Source organism: Castor canadensis, chromosome 13, assembly GCF_047511655.1.
Source record: "Castor canadensis chromosome 13, mCasCan1.hap1v2, whole genome shotgun sequence".
Lineage (NCBI taxonomy): Eukaryota > Metazoa > Chordata > Mammalia > Rodentia > Castoridae > Castor > Castor canadensis.
The window spans coordinates 75060690-75077989 of record NC_133398.1 but is presented as its reverse complement, the minus strand read 5'-3'; the positions used below and the strand labels follow the sequence as shown (position 1 = coordinate 75077989).

At 35.5% G+C, this 17300-nt stretch overlaps 1 protein-coding gene across 1 annotated transcript in view; it reads right to left on the bottom strand.

The window, feature by feature from the left end:
* Positions 1-227: 227 nt before the first annotated feature.
* The window catches only part of LOC109700567 (aldehyde dehydrogenase 1A1-like), a 39151-nt gene continuing 22078 nt past the window's right edge, over positions 228-17300 (bottom strand). Inside the window, exons 10-13 of the mRNA XM_020185792.2 lie at positions 8350-8514; positions 5331-5488; positions 2547-2621; positions 228-802 (exon numbers count right to left, since the gene is read on the bottom strand). Coding sequence (XP_020041381.1) covers positions 730-802; positions 2547-2621; positions 5331-5488; positions 8350-8514 — 471 coding nt within the window. The 3' untranslated portion in view covers positions 228-729. The remainder of the gene's footprint in view (positions 803-2546; positions 2622-5330; positions 5489-8349; positions 8515-17300) is intronic.

Sequence of the window (17300 nt, the reverse complement as noted above, 5' to 3'; positions counted from 1 at the left end):
AGATTCTCAGGAAGTTTTTGATCCACGGAGCTCATGCTTTCTGCTTCCTCCCTCTAGTCGCCATCTCTTATTTCAAGAATTGGTCTTGATCCATTTGGAAATAGGGGCAGTTAATATTATTTTTAAATTTATTTCTATTTTTATTTACCAGTGCTTTTGAGTGATAGGAATACATAGTAAATCACCATAACCCAAACTTTCAACTAAAAGAATTCAAACTCTACAAGAATCATGCAAGGTTGTGTTTATTAAGCTTTATATGAAGATTACAGCTAAGTATTTCATGTGACAAACAAACATGACATTCTAGGAAACATTTCAAAATACTTCAAGCACATTATATTTACTGGGGACATAACTTCTTACTTTGCAACTAACATGGATATTAGCTTTAAGAAAAAGGCTAGATGGTTAATGACCCTCTTCTATAACATGATTAGTCTCAAGAAGGAGTAATAAAGAAAACCATATAACTATGATAGGGCTACACAGATCTTGTTTCCAAATACATCCTTTTTATTTAGGATAGGATTTGGACTTATATCAAGAGTTAAATGATTCATGCAGAGTCAGATACATGTTTTCTAGGTGTGATATTAATACAAAGGATTAGTTTATGTTTTAAAACTTAGAAAAGAAAATTTTTATATTTAAATAGCACTATATTAATGATTGTAGAAGATGTTTAACTCTTGAAGAAGAATCTTCTCTCCATTTTGCAGGGAATGTTTAGGAGTTCTTCTGAGAGATCTTCATTGTGACTGTCTTGATCTCTGTGTATTCAAGGACACCCTCTTCTCCCCTAGAGACAGAAAAAAGATACTTATAAGCACCACTGTTCACAGCAGTGCAAGTATACTGCAGTCCTTGATTTGATGCATGCCTTCCATTGTTTATCGGCTAGGAACAATGTACAATATTTTCTGTGTTCAGAGGATTCATACAGTAGCTAGCTGAGAGTAAGTTATGTGGTTGAACATAAATCCCCCTATGGAAAGCAATTCAGAAAAATGTCTTTCATTTAAAATAATGATGTATACTCAGTTGATTTCCAAGACATTGTGCATTTTTAACATTAGTCTGCTTCACCATTAAAGTTTGAACTTCTTAAAAGAAAATTCACTCGACAACATTTTATCAACACTGGATTAGATTCAAATAAATAAGGTAAATATAATTAAAGAGAAGAGGCAATATGTAACCACTCAACTAAAATCATAAAGTGAAGTTAGCCGTACACTTGCCATCTTCTTTGGCACAGATCATAAGAGGATAGAAAGTTATCATGCTTCAATTTCCTTCTAAGGGGTCCTAAACTTTCAGAGCTGTAATTTTAACAATATCATTTGATTCTTGACAAAACCAAATGAAATCCTGACCTTTACTGTTATAGTTTTCTTTCTTTTTGGACTATATTTTTGTTTTCTTCTTTTTAAGAAGGATAGAGGGAAAAGATTGGCCTACATCTTTTTGCTGATATTCTTTTTGCTTATTCCACCACTTGCTTACATAACTTTTAAGTTCACCCAAATGACCAGAACTTAATACAAGACAATCTGTTTACACCCTAGATTTTGTTATAGTGTAATACCTCTGACCACTTTTGAAAAATATGGGTTATTTTTTTGCTGAAGACATAACTTGAAGGCATGGTTTCAGATATCCTCTGTATTATTTTGATGAGAAGATCAAATTGCATGTATTTAAAAATATACTTAAAATCATATCACCTATGCACATGGAGGCATACAGAAAAATAAAATATTGATCCTTTTCTACCCTTTCTTTAAGAAGGGCCCTAATACATCCATTTTAAAAATGAGGAAATCGAGGCTCATAAGTTAGACAACTGGAACCAGACAACCTTGTTTAACAAATAAAATATGTAGGAGTTTAGTGATGTATTCAATATTGTACACTCTTGGCATGCAGATTTTCTGTACTTCAACAATTTGCTCTTTAGTTTAACTGCTTCCCTAACTTCATGGAGTTGAGCTCCTGATCTATTTCTACTTATTTCATACTGTGTGTTACTACTTTGTACTATGTATCTGTTTACATATTCTTTCTGCCACCACAGTAATATGGTGGTTGAAACATAGTGTTAGGACCCTGGGACTTCTTGAACCTCATTCATAGCAAGTACATAGTTACTATAAGTTGAGAAAGTGGATAAACCATTTTATCATTGCTCCAATTATCTGCATAGCCAAATATATTAGTTTTAATGTAATTAAAAACCAAATAAAACCCTGACCTTTACTGTTAGACTTTTCTCTCTTTGAAGAATGATTACATTCATACATCCAACAAGGAACCTTAAAAGTAGGAAATAATTCAAACACCAATCTATAGTGTTAAATATGGTTCCTTATGAATAGCAGCAGCTTAGTAAATTTTATTTCTCTCCTGCTATTGCATTTCTGTACTTATGGAGTATATACAATATTTAATAAGCTATGTGGTAGTATGAATTTCTTGTTACTTTTGAGTAACAAGTATTTTCATCAAAACAAGCATTTATCTTAATAAAAGTTTATTCTTACATTTCTCTTCCATTTCCAGACATCTTGAATCCACCAAAGGGATCCTGGACAGATGACATCAGGTAACAATTTACCCTGAAAAAAAAGAGGTATGTTATAGATAATATATAACTTTTGAAATACCTCCTTAATTGAGAATGCTAGAAACTAAGAGAACTTTTTAAGAACTCCATTCAGTTCAGTACAATATAGTCATTGAGATGAAGAATAGCACCGTAAAGCAGAATGCAAAGTGCATAAAGGTGTGTGTGTGTGTGTGTGTGTGTGTGTGTGTGTGAGTATAGCATAGAATGGTACAACTATGCATGTGGGTAATCTTTTGGGTATTATATGATGTCTTTTTTTTTTCAGTTTTCTTTTATTATTCATATGTGCATACAAGGCTTGGTTCATTTCTCCCCCCTGCCCCCACCCGCTCCCTTACCACCCACTCCGCCCCCTCCCTCTCACCCCCTCAATACCCAGCAGAAACTATTTTGCCCTTATTTCTAATTTTGTTGTAGAGAGAGTATAAGCAATAATAGGAAGGAACAAGGGTTTTTGCTGATTGAGATAAGGATAGCTATACAGGGCATTGACTCACATTGATTTCCTGCACGTGTGTGTTACCTTCTAGGTTAATTCTTTTTGATCTCACCTTTTCTCTAGTATCTGTTCCCCTTTTCCTATTGGCCTCAGTTGCTTTAAGGTATCTGCTTTAGTTTCTGTGCGTTTAAGAAGTAGTATTGAATTATAAAAAAGAGCATAGCTGCCATGGGAGGAAAGATATGTTTCCTACAGATTACAATTTGCTGTATGGGTATATTTAATAGGCATTGCAATTCTCTTGAAGTTTATTTACTTATCAGGCTAGAATCACAATCATTTCTTTGCAATTATAATATGTCTCATAATATTCAGTTCAGTTTTTCATGAATTGGCTCAATAAATTGCTTAAACACTGTTTGGTAAAAATTGGATTTCAGGCTTGAGATATTGATCAAGTAGTAGAGTGTCTGCCTAGCAAGCATGAAGCCCTGAATTCAAACTTCAGTACCACTGAAAGAAAGTATTGGTCTTAATTACCAATATGCTTATCAGATGTCATAACATTTTTAAAGATAATTATATGAAGAAATATAATTACAAAATGTGAATAAAATTATAGACAAGATTTCAATAAAAAATCAAAACATGAGAGGGGCTTAGAATCCACTTGCTCATATTTGTTTAGCTCTAAATTTTGTAGTGACCATAGTCCAATGCAGAATCTAATTACCTACATGATTCTCATTACACACAAAAGGAAAAAAATTAAAGGAGAAAACAATACTGTATTTTTATATTGTTCTTCCCTAAATGCTATTACAATAGGTGAACAGCCAGGTGACCCCAGATAAACTGTGTTGTCCTTGGAAGACTTTGGTCATTACTTTGATTTTGAGGTATGTTCAGATGTTTTCTCATGAAAAACACTTGCCATTCCAATTTCCATAGTTGTACATTCTCACGAGGCCTCAGAGTCCTTATCCATGCCTCCCATACTGGAGAGATAGTTCCTTGGGTAAATTTACACTTTTAGAAGGAGGTTTTTGTAAACTTAGGAAAAATGCTCTTTCAATTAAAATTAAGATCTCTACTTTAAAATTATGGGTAAAATCCCAGCAACTCTGGAATTCAATTATTCCCCTATTACTGGCTAAATATTGCTAATCCTAAAATTCAAAAAGTTCCAAAACCCAAAATATTTTGAGCATTATGTCAGAACATTTTAGATTTTGGATTTTAGGATCAGCGATACTGTGCTTCCACTACGTACTGCCAAGGTTGAGAGCCATTGTTTTAGAGTTGGACGCAATAGCTCTGTTATTTATTCTGAGATCTAAAAAAGTTACTTAAGCCCACTAAGCTTTTCACCAATAAATGTGAGATAACAAATAGTCATTGTAAGGTAAAACAAAACGATGAATGTAGAAATACATTGCCACATGGAGCAAATAATCAGTGAAACATGACTCTCACCTGGCTATGAAAAAAAGACTCAAGAGCACCTAAAAGGAGAGGAATTGCTTGGTTGTGTCCCTCAAGGACACTTCTTAATGTCTAGTGCTGTTTTCTTTTTCTTTATTTAGCTTGAATATGTGTGATACAGAGAATAAGCTTGAGCTTATGCCAGGACTGAAGGAAAAATGGGAGGTTTGACAGGATAAAAATATTGAGAAAATAGTCCAGGAACAGGGAACTGGGAAGTGATACAACATTTTGAGAGGCACAGACTTGGAATTTCAATCTCCTAAAGTAAATATAAAAATCAAACACATTAACGAGGTCCAAATGAGGTAAACATGCTGTTCAAAACTCAATTATGTTCTTCCAAATTACAACTTTCAGCTATCTAATAATCCCAGAAAAGTAAGACTCTCATGGAAGAATTAAATATTTGCATCCATAGGTTCTCAGTAAACATTGTCTTTTCCTATTAAACTTTATTAAAGTTATTTTTCTTTTATCTTCTTTATACATAGCATTATGCAAAATGCTTAGACTTGCCTTCAATACCTATATTGTATTTTGGTGAAGGAATTGCAAAAGTCTTGACAGAGTCAAAGAAAGATTGTCCAGTATAGTAGTCATTTAATTAGGATTTTGTTATTGTTTTTGTGATGTTTTTACTTTTAAATGGGCACCTATTTTATTATCTGGCCACATAATTTCAAATGAAAAATTCAAGTGAAAAGTTCAAGTGAAGTGAACCTTCTGACGTGTGTAACACCAAAAGGCCTATATAACTTTGGTTTCACTTACCACACTACACCCGCCTGCAGAGCAGAGGAGATTGTTATGGCTTTGTCAAGGTCTTTGGTAAAGACTCCTGCTGCTAAGCCATAGGTAGTATTGTTTGCTCTCTTGATCACTTCATCTACAGATCTGAACTTCATGATTTGCTGCACTGGTCCAAATATCTATACCGCAAGAAATGAATGAAAAAAAATAAAAATAGGTTATAAATAAATATTTTAAATGATATTATAGATTTGCCCATATTCTAAATTGGTTAAAGTTTTGTTTCTGAGTACAGACCCATATGTAAGATCCAAAACAGGTAGCTGTAGAAAAGGAAGGTGAAAATAGGCAATGATTATATGTTAAATTCCCTTTGAAATAAGAAAGGATACAAATAAATAAGAAGACATTTATTTTCCATGTGTTGGAATTAAGTTTTATAAAACTTATACTAAGCATGAGTTCACCGGCAATGGCTGTAATCATAGAACAAGAAACAAAATTCACAATTGGATTATTCCGGTAGTCTCTAGTTATCACGGCCCAAACTCATTCTGCGTCTCACCCCAGATAGGCAGATTTTCTCTTAAAATGCAAACTTCTGTATGTCAATAAAACATTTATAAAAACTAATAGAAGAGGTAACTCTCTGAGTGCTGACAGAGTATTATGGGAAAAGTGAATGAGGTAGGCAAAAATCAGAAACGACAAATGATTTTCTAGTGTTCCGCATTGATGTAAGTGGTGTGGGGAGGGGTGGGGGCTGACATTCAGCATAGACTGAGTGCAAATCCTAAGGTTGTAAGTGTAGTCATGACATTGTAACCCAGGAACTACAAGTAGAGAAGCTGTTGCTACAGTAAATGTGTTAATATTTTACATAATTTTACTTGAGCATAATACAAGGCTCCAGGCTCCTACTTTGAAGCAAAAGCTAGTATTCTGCTATATATAATTATATAGATAGATGATAGATAGATATCACTTGATCATCCACAACCCAGCCCTTTCTGCTTTAAATAGTTTTCAGATAGGCTGTCTTGCTTTTTGCCCAAGGCTGCCCTCAGACTGTGATACTCTTACCTCTGCCTCCCTCTAAGCTTGGATTACAGACATTCACTACCATCCCTAGCTTGTTTTTATTCTTTTCTTTTTTTGAGATAGGGCTTCACTAACTTTATTGCCTGGGTGGCCTTGAACTCTCATTCTCCCATCTTTGCTTCCCACATAGCTGTGAGTACTACACTTATTATAGAAACATGATAGATGTTTACTTGAATTATGATTGTTTTCCTCTAGCCCTTTCTCTCTGGTATTGATCAAGATGCACAAGAACTACAGCTCAAATCAGACAAGAATTTTTCAATACATGCAAATGTTATAATTCTGTTGAGGGATGAGTTGATGTGGAGAAGCTCAGTATGTTGGATATTCATGTACTATAATTTGTTTTCCCTATTTACTTCTTCTGTTTGAAAATCTAATTGTGCCCTTTCTCCTTGATTTGATATTTGAGGAGGGGTAAAGAAAATAACTCAGGGCCAGATGTGGTGGATCATGCCTGTCATTTCAGTTACTTAGTAAGGATGATCATGGTTCGAGTCCAGGCCAGCCAAAAAGTTAGCATGCTCTCCATCTCAACAAATAACCTGGGCATAGTGTTAAATGTCTATAATCTTGACTATGTGGGAGACATAGATAAGAGGTTCATGGTCTAAGGCAAGCCCTGGACAAAAAGAAAAGAATATCTCTGAAAATTAACTAAAACAAAAAATGCTGGGGGTGTGGCTCAAGTGCTGCCAAGGAAGCTATCAAATTCAATGCTCTCATTCCAAACCCAATACTGCCAAAAAGAAAGATAAAAAGTGAGAGAGAGAGAGAAAAAAAGAAGAAGAAGGAAAGGAAGGAAGGAAGAAACAAAGGAAGGAAAGAAGGAAGGAATGAAGGAAGGAAGGAAGAAAGAAAGAAAGAAAGAAAGAAAGAAAGAAAGCAAAAAAGAAAGAAAGAAAGAACAAACCTGTCATATGATCGATATGAAATACAAATATATTCTTTGTGTATATTATATATTAAGTATATAAGTATATCTATTAAGTTTATGTATTTATCTGTTATATCATGCTTACCTTTCATGTGCTGTTAGTGTCGTAGACTCAGATGCTTCAGCTGTCACCCTTCCTGATTTTGTGTAATGTTGTTAAATATTTGATAGGTAGACATATATATATATATATATGTACATATATATGTTCTTGTATATTTATAAATAGAAAATGAAGAAGTCTAGCTGATGAAAAACTATATAGTGTATAGTGCAGTGGAAGTTGGGGAATGACTTGAGGCTGAATAGTATTTTTAAATATACAGAGAGAAAATGTGTAGTAAAAGGCCAGAGAGCAAATATTGTTCTAATGAACAGGATTTAGACATTGGCTTATTTATTTATTTGTGTTTAGAAAGCATAAAGGCTACTCTCAGCAATTTTCAAGTATATAATACTGTGTTATTAATTATAGTCACCATGCTGTACAGTAGATATCTTGACCTCATTCTTCCTAACTGAAGTTTGTGTCCTTTAACCAAAATGCCACAGTCCTCATCTCCACAAAGCCCTGGTAGCTTCCATTCCACTCTCTGCTCCTGTGAGTTAATCTGTTTCATGTTGTACATATAATTGGGATGGTTCAGCATGTGCCTATCTGATCCTGGCATATTTCATGTAGCCAAATGTTCTTCATGCTTCCCTGTGTTGTCACAAGTGGCAAGACACTTTTCCATTACTTCTGGACTGTGAAGGAAGGAAGCCCCTAAAGATTATTAAGCATCCTGTTCTGTATTTAAGTAGAAATTCTTGGCAGGCCCAGTGGATTCCCTACTATATTGAGTCTTGATCACAGATAATTTAAGCATTTTTCATGGCAGAAATGAAGAGGAACAGCCTCTGAGAAAGATGTTCAAAGAGCTGAGAATGTCAGAGGCACAGCTGGTGCACACAGACAACGCATGGCAGCGAAAGGCCAGAACGGAACAACACCATTACCTCCTCCTTGGCAATGCGCATCTCATCTGTCACATTGGAGAAGACCGTGGGCTGGACAAAGTAGCCTTTGTTCCCCCAGGGTCCTCCTCCACATTCCAGTGTGGCCCCTTCTTTCTTCCCACTCTCAATGAGGTCCAGTATTTTATTATGTTGTTCCTTGTCAATCTATTTAAGAAATAGCATATGAAAGGTAAAAATATTAGCAATTGATAAAGTTAATGAGTCTGTTAATGAGGGACTAAAAATGCCAGGATATGGTTATTAAATCTAATGTTGAACAAAACAGCTGAGAGAGGTTCAGATTCATTCTTAGGGACATTTCCTTCACATGAATTTTCAGGAAAGATACCTTGACAATATTTATATTATTAAATATAAATCTAGTATTGTGTAAGAAATGCATAGTGGAATGGTGAACACACATCAGCCTTCCACACACTGTCATTTATCCACACAGGAAGAAAAGGTCAGTAACGATGATGTGCTTAGACTTTAAAAAGACCCTATGCTTCCTTCCCCTGAAACATCCACTTTGGCCTGGTCCACGCCCTTGCACAACACATTCTCAACATGGATTAGGCATTTTCCAGATCAGTAGATTGATTGAAATTGATAGCCAGTCCTCATTATTATCTTCCTGCTTCATTAAGTGGGCCACATTGAAGTTTATGACAAGTCTTAGAAAAATTGAATGTATTAAAGAATATTTTTAAGGGGAATAATTAGTGGTCAGAGTTCAAGTTAAGAGTTACCAGTAGCACATACCTCTCCTCCATGCCATGGAATGAGAGAACTCTCTATTATCTCAGTTCCCTTAATGGGAGTTTGAATGATTGAGTGGCTACTAGATAGATATCACCAGTGTGAGACATCCTGTCTCTGGTATGGATTTAAGTACAAACAGGAGAACCAGGAGCTAAGATGACAGGGGTCTTACTACTTTTAACTTGTCTCTCTCACTACTCCGAAAGGTGGAATTCTTTATCTGCTTCTTAGACTCTGAAAACTTCCCTATCTTTTGAAGGCCAGGAAAAGCTTCCATAAAGTTATTTCTGACCTCACACATCTCAACTCTCTCTCATCATTAAATGATTAAATGCTATCTGCAATCAGAAACTATTTTATAAAATTAGACACAATAATCAGTGCCATGTTTCTCAAGAATCTTTAGTGCACAATATTGAATAGGACATCCCACAAAGAAAACCTCTTCATTTCCAGCAGTTTATGCAAGTTGTGGTATTAGTATAAAAGGAGAGGTATGTTTATTATTACGTATTAGTTAATACAATCCAGCTTAAGTGGTGTTGTTAGATTCTGCCTCATTAAAGCATTCCTGTAAACAGTTCAGGGTTCTGTATACCTCCATGGAAAGCATCTTTGCCTAGTGCAAGATATTAATCAGACTATGACCTCAAAGTCAGGATATTTTTGGTTATTTCAATATATTTTTCCCTTGGGCTAGTGGAGTAGCTCATGTGGTTAAGGGTCTGTCTAACAAGTTCAAGCCACAATAAAAAAAAATGATATGTTTTCAAAGTCATATTGTTTCCCTGTTTGTGACCAAAGTGTACACTTGGTGGGAATTCAATCCTTACATACTCACTAAAGAAAGAGGCTGAGAGATTTATTTCTTGGCATACTTATATAATCACTGTCTTCTAAAAATTGAGGCTTTATATTAAATACCTAGCTACTGACAATGTGCTCCAGCAGGCAATAGGTCTGGCATCATCTGGTATCAAGATGTACTTCTGAGGTTGCTCCCTACACCCACTGAGTCCAGTGTGATCCCAATTCATAGGGAAGATGGAGGAACACCATGCTAGAGCATAAGACTAGTGACAGAGCACTTCAGCTACACTGAGGGATGCACTCAATGTGGCCTGGCTTGTTTTTTCACCATAAGTACAAATCTTATTCAGCTAGTTTCAGATAGACTAAGGATGAACTTGGCTTCTCCATGGACATCATGCACTGTTCAGTAATGCTTGCAGGTACAAGTTTCTCCTTACTTCCAGGTGAGTCACTTGTTCATGGGCTGATCTTTGAATTGTTTTGGGTCACTGCATTGTTGAGATTTGCTTAAACTACAATTTAAATGGGTTTGAATGTGGGGAGTTTTTGATTCTATACGTCTAATGGATTGAAAATGAAGATAAATTGGAAAAAGACACAGGCACAACCCTTAATCTAGTTGTAAACCATAAACCCATAAGTGTCATGAGAGCAGATTTCTAAAGTTATACATATACATAAATGTACCACAGTTTAGAGTTATTTTCACTTACTTAATAGACATTTGGGAATGCTCAGTAAGCCAGTATTCTGATGGATGCATTATGCAGCTTATCATTTCACTTATTTCACTGCACTATGCCCCTGTAAGTATGATATTACTGTGCCTTTTTGTACAGGTGAGGAAATAGAATCTGAGGGAAGTTTTCTTAAATTCAGCCTATAATTCAAAATATATTGCTCCATACCATAACAAGATCTTACTCTGTTGATGTTAGTACAATTTATGTGGATATAATCACTTTTTCTCCATGAAAATATGGACTTTTCCAAGTTTTAAAGGATCTACATATTTTTGTCTATAAAGTAAATTAGGAAAATCAGTATAAAAATCAAGAAAAATATATGTATGGCTACACATATATAAAATCAATATAAATAGTACACAGAAATGCAATTATCCTAACACTCAAAATCTTTAAAATAAGAAAAATAAACTTCTTTCAAAAAATATTTTCCTAAACAAATATTTTTCCACATTATTTTCCCTTCATTACTGTTTTATTGTAATATTAATAAAGAAGATCCTATAGGTATATTTTATATGGCTTGTATTGGCCAACAATGAAGGAAACACTATTTTAAACCTTACTGAGTGACTGTCTCTTCTCTATAAGATTTTTCTGATCACAGTAGATGAAAAATGGTAAGGGTAAAGAGTCCCTGGAAGGATTTTCCACACTTCTTCCACAATAGACTGAAAGAGCAGGCTGGCAACCAGCATCTTCTGGCCCGTTGGATCTGGGCTTCCCACCAGGCCTCTGCCATAGATAGACAACAGGACTGGATGCTAAAGGAATAACACCAGAACTACTAAGGCTGAAATTCTACTATTCCTGAACCAGGAATTTTTTTTCTTTCTTTTTTCCTTTTTTGTTTTTTTTCTGTTCTTTAAGTGTTTGTTTTTCTTATTTTCTGTCTGATAGTCCAAGATATCTCCCTGTTAATTTCTTTGGTTCTCCTTTTTTTTTCTTTTCCTTCTTTTTCTTTTTCTTTTTTCTCCTTTCTTGGTTTTGTTAGTTTTACTACTGTAAGTTAGCTAATACTAAATTACACATAGACCAGGAACACAAACAGTTCCAAGTGGAATCATAGGAAGATGAAAAAAGGACAGAAAACATTCTCCCACCAAAAATAAATTACTACTGGACTCAGAGGGAAATGAAGAAAACACATACCCAGACCCAGATTCCAACAAAACAAGGATAAACTAAACCAAGGAATCCAACAAACCCCACAAAAGCACCCTGAAAGAAGAACTCCTGCAAATAATCAATGAGAATTTCATAGTGATGATACTAGTCATGGTCAATGAAAATATACAGTAGGTACTCAAGAAATTCCAAGACAACAAACAAAAAGAATATGAGAAACCCCAAAAACAAATATATGAAATCATAGGAGCCCTAAATAAACACCAAAATGAAACAGAGAACAACATAAATAGGGAGATAAATGAATTAAGAGTGAAAATTGACAAGATTAAAGAGGAAGTGACCCACGATATAGAAAACCTCAGAAAAAAGAAGGAAACAGAAATACAAAACAAAATCGAAAGCCTCTCCAGCAGACTAGAACAAACAGAAGACAGAATGACAGGACTCAAAGATGAAATGGTAATTAACAGAAAAACTGAAGAACTATTAGTCAGACAACTCAAGACCTATGAAAGGAATGTACAAGAACTCACTGATTCCATCAAAAGACCAAACCAGAGAATCATGGGACTTGAAGAAGGAGAACAGGTGCAAGCAAAAGAAATTTGTAACATATTCAACAAATTAATAACAGAAAATTTCCCAAATCTGTAAAAAACTATGCCCATTCAGGCACAGGAAACCTCCAGGACACCAGACAGACTTGACCAAAATAGAACTACCCCACAACATATTATCATTAAAACAACAGGCACAGAGAAATGAGAAAGAATACTGAAGTCTGTAAGAGAGAAAAAACAAATAACATACAAAGGTAAACCAATCAAAATCACAGCTGATTTCTCAACAGAAACCTAAAAAGAAAGAAGAGCATGGAGTGATGTCTTCCAGGCACTGAAGGAAAATAACATCAACTCTCAGATACTCTACTCAGCAAAACTATAACTCAAAATAGATGGAGCAATAAAAGTCTTCCATGATAAGCAGAAATAAAACAATATATGACCACCAAGCCACACCTACAAAACATTGCTCAAGGAATTCTGCACACTGAAAGTGAAATCAAACAAAACCATGAAAGGGCAGGCAGTACCAAATGACTGGAGAAGAAAAGACAAGAAAGTAGAGAGTAACAACAAAGACACTAAATGACAGGAATCACTACATACCTTAAAATACAAACACTGAATGTTAACGGGCTTAATTCCCCCATCAAAAGACACTGCTTGGCAAACTGGATTAAAAAAGAAGATCCAACAATCTGCTGCCTACAGGAATCCCATCCCATTAACAGTAACAAGCATTGGCTGAGGGTGAAAGGCTAGAAGAAGATCGACCAAGACAATGCAGGAGTAGGAATAATTATCTTGGACAAAGTAGACTTCAAACCTACATTGATCAAATGAGATGAAGGACATTCCAGACTAGTAAAAGGAAAAATAAGCCAAAAGGAAATAACAATTATCAACTTATATACACCCAATTTCATCAAACATACACTGAAGGATCTACAAACATATATAGACTCCAACACAGTGGTAGTGGGAGCCTTTAATACCCCCTTATCACCAATAGATAGGGCATCCAAACAAAATATCAATAACGAAATCCTAGAACTGAATCACACCAAGATCAAATGGACCTAGCTGATGCCTACAGAATATTTCATCCAATTTCTGCACAACATACATTCTTCTTAGCAGGTCATGAAACCTTCTCCAAAATTGATCATATCACAGGCACAAAGCAAGCCTCAGCAAATATAAGAAAAATCAAAATAATGCCATGCATTCAATCTGATCATAGTGCATTTAAACAAGAACTCAGCCACAAACACAACAGTAGAAAACATGCAAACAATTTTGAAACTGAACAACACATTGCTCAATGATCAATGAGTCACTGATGAAATAAAAGAGGAAATTAAAAGGTTCCTGAAAGTTAATGAAAATGAAAACATGAACTACTGGAACCTAAATGACACAGCAAAGGCAGTCCAAAGGGAAAGTTTATAGCCATGAGTGCATATATTAAAGGGTCAGAAAGATCTCAAATCAATGACCTAATGCTACATCTCAAACTCCTAGAAAAACAAGAACAAGCAAATCCCAATCCCAAAACACGCAGGAGAGAAATAATACAAATAAGGGCTGAAATCAATGAAATAGAAAGGAAAAAAAACACATACAAAGAATCAATGAAACAAAAAGCTGGTTCTTTGAAAAACTAAATAAGATGGACAGACCCCTGGCAAATCTGACTAAAATGAGGAGAGAAAATACCAAAATCAGGAAAATCAGAAAAGCTAAAGAAGAGATAACAACAAACAACACGGAAATCCAGGAAATCATCAAAGACTACTTTGAGAACCTATATTCTAATAAATTTGAAAGTCTTGAAGAAAGGGACAGATTTCTAGATACTTATGACCATCCAAAATGAACCAAGGCGACATTAATCACCTGAATAGACTTATAACACAAAATGAAATTGAAGCAGCAATAGTCTCCAAAAAAGAAAAGTCCAGGACCTGATGGATTCTCTGCTGAATTCTATCAGATCTTTAAAGAAGAACTAATACCAACCCTCCTCAAACTGTTCCATGAAATAGAAAGGGAAGGAACATTGTCTAACTCATTTTTTGAAGCCAATAGTACTCTTATCCAAAACTTGACAAAGACACCTCCAAAAAGGAGAACTATAGGCCAATTTCCTTAATGAATATCGATGCAAAAATCCTCAATAAAGTAATGGCAAATCGAATCCAACAACACTTCAGAAAGATCATCCATCATGACCAAGTCGGCTTCATTCCAGGGATGCAGGGGTAGTTCAACATGCACAAATCAATAAATGTAATACAGCACATTAATAGAAGCAAAGACAAAAACTACTTGATCATCAAAATAGATGCAGAAAAAGCCTTTGACAAGAGCCAACACCACTTCATGATAAAAGCTCTAAGAAAACTGGGAATAGAAGGAAAATACCTTAACATTGTAAAGGCTATATATGACAAACCTATAGCCAACATCATACTTAATGGTGAAAAACTGAAACCATTTCCCCTACAATCAGGAACAAGACAAGGGTTCCCACTATTCCCAATCCTATTCAACACAGTCATGGAATTCCTAGCGAGACCAATTAGGCAAGAAATAGAAATAAAAGGAATACAAATAGGTAAAGAAACTGTCAAAATATTCCTATATGCAGATGATATGATCTTATACCTTTAAGACCCAAGAAACTCTCCCCCCAAAATTCCTAGACACCATAAACAGCTATTGCAAGTAGTAGGATACAAAAAACATTAGCTTTTCTGTACACAAATTGAGAAGGAATATGTGGAAATAATTCCATTTACAGTAGACTCAAAAAAATTCAAATACATAGGTGTAAACCTAACAAAGGATGTGAATGACCTCTACAAGATGAACTACAAAGCCCTGAAAAAGAGATCGAGGAAGACTACAGAAGATGAAAAGATCTCCCATGCTCATGCATTGGTAAAATCAACATAGTAAAAATGGCTATACTACCAAAAGCAATCTACATGTTTAATGCAATTCCTATCGAAATTCCAATAGTTTCATCACAGAGATTGAAAAAATCTACCTTAAAGTTCATTTGGAAACACAAGGGACTGCAAAAAGAACAATGCTGGAGGTATCACAATATCTGACTTCAAACTATATTACAAAGCAATAAAATAAAAACAGCATGGTACTGGCACAAAAACAGACATGAAGACCAGTGGAACAGAATGGAGGATTCAGATATGAATCCACACAAGTATACCCACCTTATATTTGACAAAATGCCAAAAATATACGTTGGAGAAAAGACAGTCTCTTCAACAAATGTTGCTGGGAAAAGTGATTATCTGTCTGCAAGAAACTGAAATTAGATCCATTATCATCACCCTGTACTAGTATAAACTCAAAATGGATTAAAGACCTTAATATCAGACCTGAAATTCTGAAGTTAATACAGGAAGGAGCAGGAAACACTCTGGAAGTAATAGATACAGGCAAGGACTTCCTCAATAGAACCTCAGCCGCTCAGCAGCTAAGAAAAAGATTGGACAAATGGGACTTCATAAAATTAAAAAGCTTCTGCACGACAAAAGAAATAGTCTTTAAACTGAAGAGACCACCCACAGAGTGGGAGAAACTATTTGCCAGTTATCCATCAGACAAAGAACTGAAAACCAGAATATACAGGGAACTTAAGTAAATAAACTCTCCCAAAATCAATAAACCAATAAAGAAATGGGCAACTGAACTAAACAGAACGTTCTCAAAAGAAGTTCAAATAGCCAAAAAACTCATGAAAAATTTCTCACCATCTCTAGCCATAAAGGAAATGCAAATCAAAACCACACTAAGGCTACTTAAAAAGCTAAACATTGATCTACCATTTGATCCAGCAATACCACTCTTGGGGATATACCCAAAAGACTGTGACACAGGTTACTCCAGAGGCATCTGCACACCCATGTTTATTGTGGCACTATTCACAATAGCCAAGTTATGGAAACAGCCAAGATGCACCACCACTGATGAATGGATTAAGAAAATGTGGTATCTATACACAATGGAATTTTATGTAGCCATGAAGAGGAACGAAATGTTATCATTCACTGGTAAATGGATGGAATTGGAGAACATCGTTCTGAGTGAGGTTAGCCTGGCCCAAAAGACCAAAAATCGTATGTTCTCCCTCATATGTGGACATTAGATCAAGGGCAAAACACAACAAGGGGACTGGACTTTGAGCACATGATAAAAGCGAGAGCATGCAAGGGAGGGGTGAGGATAGGTAAGACACCTAAAAAATTAGCTAGCATTTGTTGCCCTTAACGCAGAGAAACTAAAGCAGATACCTTAAGAGCAACCGAGGCCAACAGGAAAAGGGGACCAGGAACTAGAGAACAGGTTAGATCAAAAGAATTAACCTAGAAGGTAACACATATGCACAGGAAATCAATGTGAGTCAATGCCCTGTATAGCTATCCTTATCTCAAGCAGCAAAAACACTTATTCCTTCCTACTATTGCTTATACTCTCTCTTCAACAAAATTAGAGATAAGGGCAAAATAATTTCTGCTGGGTATCAAGGGGGTGGGGGGGGAGAGGGAGGGGGCGGAGTGGGTGGTAAGGGGGGGTGGGGGTAGGGGGGAGAAATGACCCAAGCCTTATATGCACATATGAATAATAAAACAATAATAAAAAAAACACTAAGATTCCACCTCACCCCTGTTAGAATTACCATCATCAAAAACACCACTACCAACAGGTGTTTGCAAGGATGTGGGGATAAAAGAACCCTTGTATATTGCTGGTGGGAAGGCAAGCTATTGCAACCACTCTGGAAAAAAATTGGAGGCTATTTAAAAATCTAAACATAGATCTTCCATTTGATCCAGCAATCCCACCCCTGTGGATATACCCAAAGGAATGTAACAAGACTACTCCAAAGGCACCTGCACAT